Here is a 13,520-nt window from a genome sequence, read left to right as displayed (position 1 = left end):
GCATCTGACATGATGGATACACGGACTTGATTCAAGCAGGATGCAAAGTGGAGTGGAACAGGACTCCTGTTCCTTTTATCGTGCAAACCTTTTCAAAAGCTTGCTGCAAATCTTGCATTAGAAGTTTAAGTTTGAAGTCAGTAAGAAGCCTAGCAAGCATGCGGTTTGTGCACTCTGAGGAGCGATGGGTTGAAGAACTTAATTTCAAAAACTGACTTTTTCACGCTGAACACCACCTGCACCTTTGCGTTCACTGTTTACATAACCTATTAATTTTCCTCTCTCTTATCTCTAGACTAGATCAGGAAGCGGGCTACGCGCACTCGGGGAGGAAGGATTCTTCCTAGGTGCCTTTTCCCTGGAAAAGCCAGGCGCTGCACACGTTTGACTGGGGTCTGCGTTGCCGCTGCCCCTGCGCGCCGGCTGTAAGCGCGGTGCTGCGGCGGGGCCGGCCTGGCAGCCCGCGGCGGGCGGCAATTTCGAACGGCGTTTGGTCACACGGCCGCCGTCTCCCACGGGAAGAGGGCCCCCGCTGACACCCCCGCCCCCCGCAGCGGTGCCAGACCCCTGGTTCGGAGCGGCGCAAGCGACGCCGGTCAGACCAGCGGGAAGCAGGCGGCTCCCGGCGCAGCAGCGCTGAGGGTGCCCCCCCGCGCCGCCTCGGCCCCGCCGCACCGCTGCGCATCGCAGCACCGGGCAGCCCCGCTGGGCCGGCCCCGGGCCCTCGCACGGCCGCGCCGCCAGCCTTACCCGCAGCTTGTCCCCGGCGCTCAGGCGCCCCGGGTGGACGAAGGGGTTGCGGACGGTGGGCGGGCAGAAGGAGTGCTGCCTGGGCAGCGGCAGCACCCGCGGCGCCATGCTCCGCTGCGCGCCGCCGCCCCGGGCGATTGCGCATGAGCTGCCGGCGGAGCCCGCGGCACCTCGGCCCGGCCCGGCGCGGCCCGGCCGGCCCTGCCCACCGCGGGGAGCCCCGCCTCGGGGCAGGCCCCTGGGGGCTGCGGGCCCGCCGGCCCGGCCCCGCCGCCGCGGGTCGCCCGGGGAGACGGCGCTGGGGCGGGCGCAGCCCGGGGGAGTGCCGCGGTCGGCCCGCTGCCGTGTCAGGCAGCCCCGGGGCCCCGGCCGCCCGCTCTGCCCCCGCGGCTGCTGCGCTGACCGCAGCCGCGTACGGCTCCCACGGGCACCGCAGCGCCGGCCGCCGGGGGGGTGCTGGGCTACCGGGGGGGTGCTGGGCTACCGGGGGGTGCTGGGCTACCGGGGGGTGCTGGCCCTGGGCTACTGGGGTGGTGCTGGGGTCCCGGGGTGGTGCTGGGCCTGGGGTACCGGGGTGGTGCTGGGGTCCCGGGGTGGTGCTGGCCGTGGGCTACCGGGATGGTGCTGGGGTGCTGAGGTGGTGCTGACCATGGGGTACCGCAGCCGCCTTGTTGGCAGGCACCGAGTTCTTAGGACCAACGTGGTCTGTTACCTGAGAGAGAAAAGCGGCAAACACCACAGCTGAAGTCGATTTTAGGAGAAGGATGTGTTTCCACCCCTGCAGAAGGCTGATACGGAGATACCGGTCTTGAGTTGGTGAGGTGTAGAGATCCACTGCAGCGTTCTGTACGCGGGGCTGGCGTGGGATCTCTTCCCACAGGATGCGGCAGGAGGTGCCCCGCAGGGCCAGCCGCAGCTCGGGCAGGTAGCCCACGGGCCGCTCGGGCCGCTCAGGCTGAGGTGTGCTGTAAAGCACCCCGTGCTCCTGTGCCTCCGCCAGGCAGGTGCCTTCTGACACAAATGCCGCCACTGCTGCAAGGTTTCTGCCTGACCATGTGTAGGAAACGTGCTTGTCGGTTCTCGTGGCAATCTGCTACAGCAGTAGGGGTGAGCCAGGGTCTGCACAGAGAGCACTTGCTGGCTGGTAGCCTCTTACATGCCATTAGTACAGACACTTTGTTTTGTTTTGGTGCTTTTCCCTTTCTGCTAGCTTTCCTTCACACACAAATACTGGTACTTCTTAACATCAATCTCTATGTTGCTGGCCTGTTCGTGTTGCTCTGACAAAAATAATTATGAATGTCTCATAGTTCAGTCCCCAGTTTGACGTGACTGCTGCCACAAAGATATCATTAGCATTAATAAAATTTAATTATTCTCAAATTATTATTTGTGTTTTGTAACTGCAGGTGCTTAAGTAGTAATCATAATGTTATATTAGGGCTAACTGAAGCCCGTCTATAATGGAAGCTTGATGAGTGTAGGATTTCCCTTGGCTGGTTTCCAGGGTCTCCCTGTGGTTGCCAGTCCTTGCAACCAGCACTGGGCTCTGAAAAACCCGAGAGCTGCGTACAAACCAGCTCAGCGCAACTGTCAAAGTAAGGCTGGGGGGAACTCCAGAGGAGAGGGACCAGTTCTACCTCTATCATTCTCGACAGATAATTGTACAAGCTCTTCTTAAAACCCCATGACTTCCCTGGCTGATCCGTTCCACCACTTCTCTGATAATATCTTGAAATTATTTTTTTTTTAATCTGAGCATAGTCTTTGTCATTGCAACTTCTATCCATTCTCTGTGGATGCAAGAACTGTTCACTTTCCTCTTCGCAGCTACTTTTTGCACACCTGTGTAGTGCTATAGTTTTCACAAGCTTTCAGTAGACTAAGCAATGTAGTATTTTTTTGTAGTAGGTTTTCTTTCCCAGGTCATCAGTTTCTAGGTATCTGAGCATTCTTAATGCCTTCCTCTGGTCTTTCTCCTGTAAGTTCACACCTTTTTGGAAAGTACCCAGACTGGAAATACTACTCCCTAGGAGGGCTGACCAGTGCTACCGAGTGGGTGGGAAGGATTAGTTGGTGTCTAACATGTAATACTTGTATATCCCTATAGAGTGTCTAGCTTTATGTCATTAGCCTGACCCCATGACTCACACTGTGATACACACTACAGAGTTCTAAGAAACACTGCATTTGTCCTTATAGTGATAGTGATCTTACCTCTAGAACTGGGAAATACTAAAACATCTGGCTTTGTAGATGTGGTTTTTTGTTATGTAGAAGAATGTTTCTGGTGACTTGTATATTTGTTAAAAACAATTATATTGATTAAAAATATTTTACTTTTCTAAGGCTGATTAGCTGTAGCAACATCAAAAAGGCTTAACATCACAGACACCAAAATACAAACACAGTGTGAAAAAAAATTGTAAACACATGAGAAGGTGCAATCATATGTAATTCTTTGGCTAAATTGGTGTCAGCGTCTCTTTTGAATAACAATGCCTTTTTAGTTTGTGAATCTATGGTAAAATGAATCTTTATCAATGGTCCACTAACATAAAACACCGTGAAGCTTTTGTGAAACTGATACTTGGAATCACCTCGATATCTTTTCTTTCACCAGAAGGTGCATATGGTGCTAGAGTTGGGCATTGAGGGAACAGTACCATTAGCTTGCTACTGATTATTTTGCTAGGTTGAAGCTACAGCTTCAGTTCTGTAGATCACTAGGAGGATGTATGCTTTCCCTGAAGAGCTTTACCCTACATTGTCTTGATTCTGCCTAGAAACTGTGAGAAAAGTGGCTCTGGAGCAGGTGTAGCTTCCGTATACCATCCAAGTGAATCATATTAGTGCTACATGAAACCCAGTAAGCATTTCCATGGTGTAAAACAGGGATTCTTCTCTCATATAAACAAAGCTTTTTAAAAGTCTTTGGAGCTTTACAGTTTTTAATATAAATTGTGTGTACAGTTTAAATTGGACTAAGATCTTCACCTCATCATAGCTGTCTTTGGGACAGTTTAGTTTCTCTTCCTGGCATTTGTAAAAATATATTCCAACAGATCTTCTTATCATAAAGATTTTAATAAAGCTATAGTGATTTCAAAGTAATTCAAGTATATATTAATTCTATAAAATGTAGTGTAGACAAAATCATATACTGCAGAATATTAAATCCTTGCAAACATTTTTTAAAAAAATCTTCTGTCAGTAATTCCTGATCTGAATCAGAAGCTACAAGAAGTTGCCCTTTTTTAGTATTTCCCTATTTAATTACTCCAATTAAGACTGTTGTCTTACCTTTATAAAACATGCTCACAAAGGCATTTTTTAATACAGAAATTGAAAACCTGCTTTGTGTTTGAATTGCTCCCCGCTTGCATGTGACAAGAAGCCGCCATCTCCTGGCCACAGTCGCGTACCACTGCTGCTCGGAAAGGGCAGCATCTAACTGTTCGTAAGAGAAACAGCCACCTTTCCTCAAGGACTACCAACAAAACTTCATGCGAAGTACCATTCTGATTTTCCTGTTTCTTTCTGCGATATTAAATGTGAACTACTTGGGCAAACCGGGTATGAGAACAGAAGTAGATTGCCAATGTGTTTCCATTGTCAATTTGACTTCTTTCTTCCCAGACCATGGTCCCCCAACGCCAGTTCAGCCTCTGCTTGCCCCCTGGCCCAATGCTGACTAATGCCTTGCAAGAGGCCATCTGGATGCAGCTGCCAGCATGCTCTCTCCAGGGACCAGTGCAGCTGAAAAATGTAAAGGGAGTCACATCAAGTTTGTCTTTCTCCACCTGGGACAGTCTGACAGCATTATCCCGGTAAGCCATATATCCTCAAAGGTTTTTGTGCTTTGGCTGTCCAACATACAGTCTCCGTGTCACGCTACGTAAATGGTACCGTGGCAGGCTGCCACAGGTATTTTGAACTAAAAAATCAGAAATATTTTCAATATTTGTATTTCAGAATCAGAAAGGCATTGTGTGAGGCTTCGAGGTGATACAGGCTTAGCACTAAGCAGTGTGAACATACTTGTCTCCTTGATGAATTCTACAGGGATAAGCGTGGCCTGTTGTGCAGGTGGTATCAGCTGCAGTAGTAGACAAAATACTTTCTGTACTGAAGAGGGATTAGAATCACCCTGTACTGTTTCAAGATTTGTGCTGATAAAGGACAAATTAAATGGCAGACCTCAGGGGAAAAAAAAAAAGATCTGATTATAGATGGTAACAGAAACAAGCATTACTTAACAGTCTTTAGAATATCTTTTCAGCTTTAAGTAAAAAATGCCATCCATGGGAATGTTCAACGGGCTGGATAACACATGGAGTAATTCATTAGGGATACATCAATCAATTTCAGTCTCCTGGGAATCTAGCTCTACGTATCCCTCAGTAGAATTTATTGTTCTAGTGTGATTTCAAGTAAGAAAAGCAGTTCTGAGCTGTTCATTTCCCAGTGCTCAGGTACTTGTGGACTGGAGGATGCGCTGACTGGCATACGTGTATCCATCCAAGCAGGCACACATGCACGCACGCATGTATACACAAACCCAGACAGGTGCACAGATACATGTATCTTGGAGTTTTTATTTAACGTTAATTAGAACTGAGACACCCCTAAAGCTAAGCTTTCTCCTGAGTATTCCTAGATGTTTCCGCTTACAGAAATTCCTTTCTCTGCCTTTCCCTTCTTCCCTAAATGCTAGACTTTCTGTGCTACTGTTATAACCTTTTTATTGGTGCGCATAGGGCTCACCCAGTGTTTGCTTGCTAAGTTTCCATTGGAGAGTTGCTTCTAGCTGTTTTCATCCCAGGGAAGCTGGTGTCCCCAGTCTGTTAAGTGTGAGAATCCAGCCCATAGGTACAGGTAAAATAGTCTCAGAATATGTCCTAGGATGCTGCACCAAAGAGAGGAACCTCATGCTAAGAGCTCCCTGAAGCTTATTCTGCTGAATTCCTTGCTCTTTGTGCTGCTTGATGGACAGAAGGTAAGTAAAATCAGAGGCAAGAACCTAGTCACTTCAGTTGGCAAGTCATACCTGGTAGTGACTCCGCAAAGGGAGGCACTTAAGTAAACGCTTAGCTTGCATGTTGTTGGTCCCAGTGGGGTACGTAGGACTTGTGTTAGATTTTTGGTCCTAGACAGGCAGATAGATTGCTGAGCTAGCTCTGTTACCAAATTAGGGGAAAGCAACATTGGGTCTTGCTGATGCTGAGTGAAAATAAAGGTAGTATTATCTCAGGGAATCCATTGGGTATGTCCCCTTGGAGAATCCTCCTTCCTCACCTGAGCTGGCTGTAGAACTGGACAACTTGACAAAAATTTTTCTTCTGTTTCTCTGGGTAAGGAAAGCTCTAGACTGATGATGGGGGATCTCCAACTCCCAGTGCTCCCAAACTGGCACCTTCCCTGATTATTGAATTCACTTGAAAACAAAAGAAAAAAGTAGATTTACAAGAAGAAGAGAGACTCCAGTGATTTGTGTGAGAACAAGATATAAAATTAACTGGTTTTTTTTCCCTTTGAACTGAACCCAGGAGCCTCAGTAAAGTTTACCCTATTTAAAGCATTAATTAGGGAGCTGACTATACATAAAGATAAAACAGAACTCTTAAAGAAGTCTCCAGGGACTCCAAAAAACCCAGTTTTGTCTACATGAGGCAAAAGAATTTTAATTAGAAGCAACTGAAGTGAACTGATATGAGCAACAAAAAGAGAATTTATCCCACAATGTATTCAGGGAACATAATTGAATGTTCATTAGCTAAGAGTTATATACTGACTGTTAATGAGCAGAAATGAATATGTATTATTTCTTATTAAGCTGGAAATGTATGGAACTAATTGCATTTAAATATAGTAGCTATAAAGCTGTGTTTATTAAGAGTCACTACTAAGAACAGGAAAGACATAGGTGAATTTGTATTCTTTACTGCAGTATCATTTTAAATATTTATTATGCTAAGTGGTATTAATACATAGCTTTTCTTGGAAATGGTTGTTACGTTGTGCTAGTAGGACTGGGTGATGCCTTCATTTGGATAGGATTTATGCTTTGTTTATTATAAATTAGAGAAAGCAGCATAACCAAGACAGAAGCTGTTGGATTACTGTTGGTACTTCTTGCTTCTCATAATGAGGGTCCTCTGGCATTCATGATCCAATGGCACTTGGCTTCTTGGTACTATGGCTTGATAATAATTATCTCAGGAGAGAGTTTTGGCAAGATTTCTTTGTTGGAGAGGTACAGGAGAAAGCCATCTTGTTACTACATGTGGCAACAGAAGAACAGAATTCGTTTGTATTACGCGGTGGGTGTGCTGCGTGTGCACCCAGGAAGGGTCCGTGCCTGCCGGGGAAAGCCTACCATTATGGGATAGACTGAGCCTGAGAGGAAGCTGGTAGGGGCAGTGGCCACTGTGTCTTATGAGGGGACACTGAGAAGCGTGTGGCAGTAAGCAATCACGGGTTTGTTTAGGTTGGAAGGGTTCTCTTAAGAACATTTAGTCCAGCCCCCCCAGATGTAGCCAAAGGTGCGTGAAGGGGGGCAAAGCAGAGGGAAGGGATGACATCGCTGCCAGCAAGGCGTGGAATGGAGACGCTGGTGCCCAGCAGCTGGGGCTGGCCCTTGCTCCCTCTCATCGTCGGAGTTTTGCGCGATGAGGGGTGGTGGCTTTGCCTGAATGTTTTAATGCATTTACTATGATTTCAGTGGTCTCTTGCGAAAAGAGAGGGACAGTAGAAGGAGAGTTAGAAGGAAAGGAGCAGCAATACCCTGAGCGGGTGCAGAGCAGCAGAGGAGAAAGAAATGCCACGAAGAGGCGTTTCTAGTTCCACTGATGGCTTCTCAGCGTTGAGTTAGCCTGGAGCGGCTGTGGAGTGCTGGACCAAGACACACCTAGTCTTGACTCTGGGAGCTGCATGAGGGCCTGCAAACAAAATTGGACTTAGACCCATGATTATTCATTGCAGCTGAAAGGCCACCTCTTCTCCTGCATGGCAAAAATAGCTGTTTTCATCCTCCTGCTCTCTTTGAAATTAGAGGATATTTTGGGACTGCAATCAGGGAGGGTTTGCACACCTTTGAGCTAGTCTCTGACATTTGACATCAGTGCTCTAGGCAGTGATTTTGTGAAATTTAAATTGCTGTCTTCCTGCTTAAATGGAAAAAACCCCCTTGTTTGCTCTGATTTGAATTTGAATTATTTTTAATTTTGCCGTTTATCCTTTTCTGACAAAATTCTCACAGATTATTACAGTAACCATCGGTTCTTCCTTTAGTAATCCAAATGTATGTTTATTAATTGTGCAGATAGATATATTTTTACTACAGGATTCTTCAGTAGCAGTAACAGCTGTGTGTTCATTTTTGGAAACAGTGCAACTTTTTTTCCTGTTCACAAGAGGGCGATAAATCCCCAGTCATCTTTATGCAGCCTCTATACTAAGTGATCAGTGCATTACTGCAAAATGTCAGAAAAAGCAGCTTGCTGTCAGATAACTATATATATATATATATACACACACACACTGATCTGTGTAAAATATTGTGACTCCTTTTGTTTTATGGGAAGTTTAGGCTAGGCTCTGTTCATTTCGTGCCGCTGTAGATCCTATTGTCAATAGAAACTAGATGTGGAAAAGTTATTTATAATATTCCCTCCCACTACAAGTGCAAGTGTTTTCTTCATGGTACACTTATAAGTATTAAATTCAGATGAATGTCAAATGCCTCAAATAATGCAATTTTCAGCATAGTCTTCGGGAGAATTTCCCATAGCCTAAAGGTTGTTTTGTATGCTTATTTCTTCCTCATAGTGAAACTGTTTCTTTGGTAATCAGAATTTTCCATTTCTTAAATTGAATCCTTTGCTTCAATTTAAGTATCTCTTCTCTTGAACCTCCTCTTTAAATGCAATGTTTTTTCATCTAAATACTAAGACTACAACTTTAAGCATTTTTGTGGTGATAATATCAGTATGGGAAGCTGCCATTACCACTGCGATTTCTCTATTTGTGTAGACAATTTTATAATTCATTAGTACAGCATTGTATTTTTAAATATTTAGATTTATTCACTTTCACTTGCATTGTCTCTCTTAAATAGTTTCTGTTTTACATTGAACAGTAAGAATAATTTCAGGACTTTTACATGGAATAAGGGAAAGAAAAAAGAATGACTGGTTCAGTATACTAAATTATTTTATGTCTCTGTTGATGTTACCTGAGCTCATTCCAGCTCCTGTGTTTAAAGGAGCTGGATTCCTTCCAGCTCAAAAGTTCCATGACCCAGCCCATGCAATTTTTAAGCTGTCAGAACAAATTCTTAACAATTTACACTATAGCATGGCCTCTGAAGAATGTTTTCACTCTGTGTCTTAATATGCAAAATAAATAAATGCCCAAAGTCTCTTGCAATGCGCTGAGGCAGTTGCTCAAGGTGTTAGTGCAGCGCCCAGCTGAGTTTAAGAGCCTCAAATGATGTGACTTCCAATATATCCCTTAAATAGTAAGACAAGGCCATAACTCTTGAGGCTCTTTCTACAATCGGAATGGAGTTCTGCAGCTGGCTCAGATAGCTGAGACAAAAACACCTTTATATTGTCTTTCAACAACCTCAGAGGTCTTTGGCGCAGAGATTCAGTCTTGCCTGGCCCCTTGCCCAGTCTCTGATTGCCTCAGGCCCGTGGTGGGAGGGAGCTGTTAGAAAGCAGAGATACCCTTAGCTTATTTGTTTTGATATTATCTTGCCTGTAACAACCTTCACAATTCACCTCCACCCCCTCCTCACCACTGATGTCTGCAGGGGCTGCACCAGCGCAAGGGCAGGGTTGTTGTGGGCATAGCACCACTTCTGCGCTACTGGGATGCAAACAGGAGCGTGACTGGGCAGCAAGCGGAGTGTGGAAGAGATGCAGTTTGGAGTTTTGGGGTGAAAAGCTTTATCTTGCTTACTCTGTTTAAGTGTAATTAGAGTCCACCCCATTCCTGCCCTCATCCCCAGGCAAGGTCGCTGGCCTCTTCACTGGGTTTTCTGAACTCCAAAGGCTTTAATGGGTTACTTGCCCCAGTCAGTGGTTCTGAGGTTGGGAGCTCCACTTTAAATAAAAACTCCTTCACAGAGATTCTCTCGGTACAGTCAGGCATTTTGGCTATTTTAGTTAAGACCAAAATTATATAACAAACCCATATGACTCTGCCTGCTGGTTTACCATCAGCTTTCCTCCGGACAGCGGCAGAGATCTGTGTGCTTTATTAATGTCTCCACACGGATTTGGGAGATGCAGCCCCAGTTCTGCTGTGCATCTGAGGGTATGAAAGTCTTAATAGGGAAAATTTGGTTGCAAATATGATACGCCTCACAGTAATGCATAACTCATGTGTTTCCAGCTAAGGAAAAGAAACCCTTCTTACCACAACTATGCACCTCCAGAACTCCATCCATATGTCAGAAAGATACTAGAGTTATATTTTTGTCATATTATTTAATGCTTTAAGTACACCACAATAGTAGGAGAGCAAGTATGCAGACAGGCCAACTCTTTGTGTATATTTGTAAGAAATAAAGCCAAATTGAGAGCAAAAAAGCAAGAACTAGCAAAGCATTTCCAACCAACTCATTAACTGTGACTCAGCTTAGGTATCTGAGGAAATTAAGACATCGGTAACTATAATGAAGGGGGGAAAAGACGGCACACAATAAACCTTTTTTATCTAGCAACTGTAGAAAGACGTCTTCCCACTTTAGATGTGTTTGTTGAAGTCTGTAGTCTTCTTACAGTGGGTAGGATGAGAAAATCATCGAGAACATGCTTTAGTAACAGAAAGCTGAAGATCCGGCGGTATCACTGACTGAACAAAAACAGCAGGAGGCCCAGGCTGCAGCATGGGTTGTGTCAAACCATGATGTTCATTCTGCCTTGTGTGTTGATGTACATCTGGACATGACCAGAGATTGTCCGTTCTGTAGCATTCACAGAAAGCTGCTTTGCACAAACAAGTTTCTGGATGCCTGCTGAAGTCCTGACACTGAAACCATCCTAATGCCGTTAATAAGAGAGGTATGACTGCAAGATTGTAAGGAAAGCAGCAAAATACAGGTGTGTGAGCTCAGTTAACACTCATGTCACCTGCCCTGAACCACACTGTCTTTTTAAATGCTGCAGGTGTGTTTCTGATGGTGAGGAAGCTAGGTAATTTAAGGCAAGACCAGGAACTTATGCTGTTTGGCAGTCAGGAGCCATGAAGATCTTAGCAGTGTCCCTTCTACGCAGGTACTAACAAATAAGGTTGGTATGACATAGGTACCAGCCTAGAATTTTGCTATGAAGCATATAGCTGAGATATATTGTGAGCGTTGGAGTGCATCTTAAAAGAAATATTTTTTTAGAGGAAAAGGGCAAGAAGAGTGGAAGTGACAACAGCCTTGCAAAAAAGGAGTGAATGCTAGGGAAAAGGTTTAATATAACTTGGTAGTTTTCAGGGACCTGCTGCCAGTTGTGCATTAATAATAAAGATTTTGCTTCTTCAGCTGGCTGTAGCCGAAGTTAGTGAGAAGCCAAAAGGCAGGGGTTGCTCTGAGGAGGAGCATGCAAGTAACCGGGAAGTTTCAGATGCCGATTACAGGTGCTTTGCCCAAGCGTTGGAACTCCTTATTTCAAAGAAGGTTTGAGTCTGGAAATGAGCTTTAGGGTTAGAAACACTGCCTAAGCTCTACCCAGCTGGCTTGGAGAAGCTTTTGGACACTGATATGTGAGGCAAGTTCAACAAACTGGGATTGGGCCTTGAACAGTAAAACAATATCCTCTTTTTCTTCTGTGGAATTAGATCACAGATGCGGATGTTAACAAAGGATTATGGAGCTGTAGCTCGATTCTCATAAAGAGAAATGGTGATTAGTTACAGAGACTTGTGAGCTTACTGCTTCCCAGCAGCAGAGGGGCAGGGACCCGCAGGGGCCCGGGTGCTGGAATATCACTCATGCTTCACTGGACAAATAACAGCAACTCTGTGCTGGTTTTCCAGTCTGTAGTATGATGCAGTTATCTTACTGAGGGATTGAAAGGCATAATCAATTGTAAAATGCATTGAAACAGAAAGTGCTATCTCAGTGCAAAGTGGTTTTATCTACTGCTGCACACCCAAAGGATTTAATTTTGAGGTGGAGACACATTTCTTAAAGCCTGTCATTTGTACTGAAACAATTGGAAATAATGAAGCCTTGGGTTAGTGTTGTTGGAACCTTGTTCCTGTTGAGGTTGGTGGCAATTCCGTCGCTGATTTCAGCAGGAAGAGGATCAGGCTGCTTTATCAGGAAGCATTAGGGAAATACAAGAGATTCTAAAGCTAAGGATCTGGGATTTTTGAAAAGCTAAATTATGTCGTGCCAGTCCTCACCCTGGTAGTCCAATGGTTTAATATAGACCTTTTGTGTCAACTAATTACTCAGGGATGTGTTAACTTGAAATATTAAGGAAACTGCTAGCTTTGTTGCTGTCTACAAAAAAACCCCACAAACATGCAGAATAAAGAACATCTGAATAGCCTAGGCAGAAAGCGAACGTAAGATAACATGTGTTCATTGAACAAAAGAAGGTAATTTGAAAGGATATGTGCCATTAAAATGGGTCATATGATCCGTGATAGAAGTTACAAATAAATGCAGTGCACCACTGTTGTGGAAATTGAAAAGTAACAGTCGATGGGGAGAAACCAGTAGAAAGAAAGATAGACAGAAAAAAAAACCTCCACAAAAACAAACCAAAGAAGGCCTTGTGGAGATTTACCCCAACTTAAATCAAGTTTAGAATGTATTGATATTTGGGAGATGTCTCTGACAGTTATGAAGTCAAAGAAGAAGTATGGCTTTTGCTCTGAAGAATTTCAGAGTGTATAGATCTGCTAACAATTTATATATCAAAGCAGTCACCAAATGGGCTGGAGAGGCAGAGCAACAAATCATTTCCAGAAGTTGCCATTATCAGGATTTAAAAGTAATGTTAATCTCAGTGTTGCTACAAAAATGAATATCAATGTCAGTATTTTAAATAAAATCTGATTTTGATTTTGGTATGGGGGCTTAGAACTCCCTGGAATTGGTCTTGGTAAACTGTTCTATAACCACATCAGCTGGAGTCTTTCGACATATAAATTACAGAAATCTGGAAAGTTTTCTAAACTATATGTATGGTCTTGTTAAATCACAGTGCAGTGTTTCATCTGACCATTGAAGACCCGTGTAGTAAGTAGAGCTAACAGAGAGGTGCACAGGTGACTTTCTTATTAAAAATCAGACTATCCCTCATTTATTTTGGATGTTTTTCTAAAGGATTGATGCTTCCAGATGATTTTATGCCTTTGCATTCATTTCTTATTTTGGAAAGGAAGATCTTTTAATAATGTTTAGCATCAACCTCTCCCACCCCTTCAATTTGCTGCTCTGGTAAAAGTGCTGCTCCTCTGCAAAAGCTCATAATGTGCTATATGAAATGTCAAGAATGATAAAGCAAAACAAAGAACCTCGAAAGGGAAATGTGCTGCCATGAATATCTGAAATGTACTGAACCACTGCTTTATTATACTTAAATTTCAATAAACACTTCTCTTAAGAGCTTGTGTTTCTGTAGGCAGGGAGATGGTTCTCTATGTAAATAACACTGTTTACCTTTTCTTTAAAAACTGTATTCTCACCACAGTGGTAAATCCTACAAGAAAGCTAAAACACAGTTAGGCTGTGAGATATGGAACAAAATCTCGGA

General features: G+C 44.3%; 1 protein-coding gene and 1 long non-coding RNA gene across 9 annotated transcripts in view; one reads left to right on the top strand and one right to left on the bottom strand.

Annotated features, from left to right (window-relative positions):
- Positions 1-934, bottom strand: part of LPCAT2 (lysophosphatidylcholine acyltransferase 2) — a 32,771-nt gene extending 31,837 nt beyond the window's left edge. For both annotated transcript variants that reach the window (XM_037409050.1, XM_037409051.1), the window contains exon 1: positions 751-934. In XM_037409050.1, the coding sequence (XP_037264947.1) occupies positions 751-858 (108 nt within the window). In that variant the 5' untranslated portion in view covers positions 859-934. The remainder of the gene's footprint in view (positions 1-750) is intronic.
- LOC119157794 overlaps positions 1-13,520 on the top strand; it is a 786,943-nt gene that overhangs the window by 172,620 nt on the left and 600,803 nt on the right. For all 7 annotated transcript variants that reach the window (XR_005107674.1, XR_005107672.1, XR_005107670.1 and 4 more), the window contains exon 3: positions 4,390-4,580. This is a non-coding gene — a long non-coding RNA (uncharacterized LOC119157794). The remainder of the gene's footprint in view (positions 1-4,389; positions 4,581-13,520) is intronic.

Source organism: Falco rusticolus, chromosome 15 (assembly GCF_015220075.1).
Source record: "Falco rusticolus isolate bFalRus1 chromosome 15, bFalRus1.pri, whole genome shotgun sequence".
In the NCBI taxonomy this organism is placed as follows: Eukaryota; Metazoa; Chordata; class Aves; order Falconiformes; family Falconidae; genus Falco; species Falco rusticolus.
Note: the sequence above shows the minus strand (reverse complement) of the source record. Positions and strands in the feature narration are given on the sequence as shown.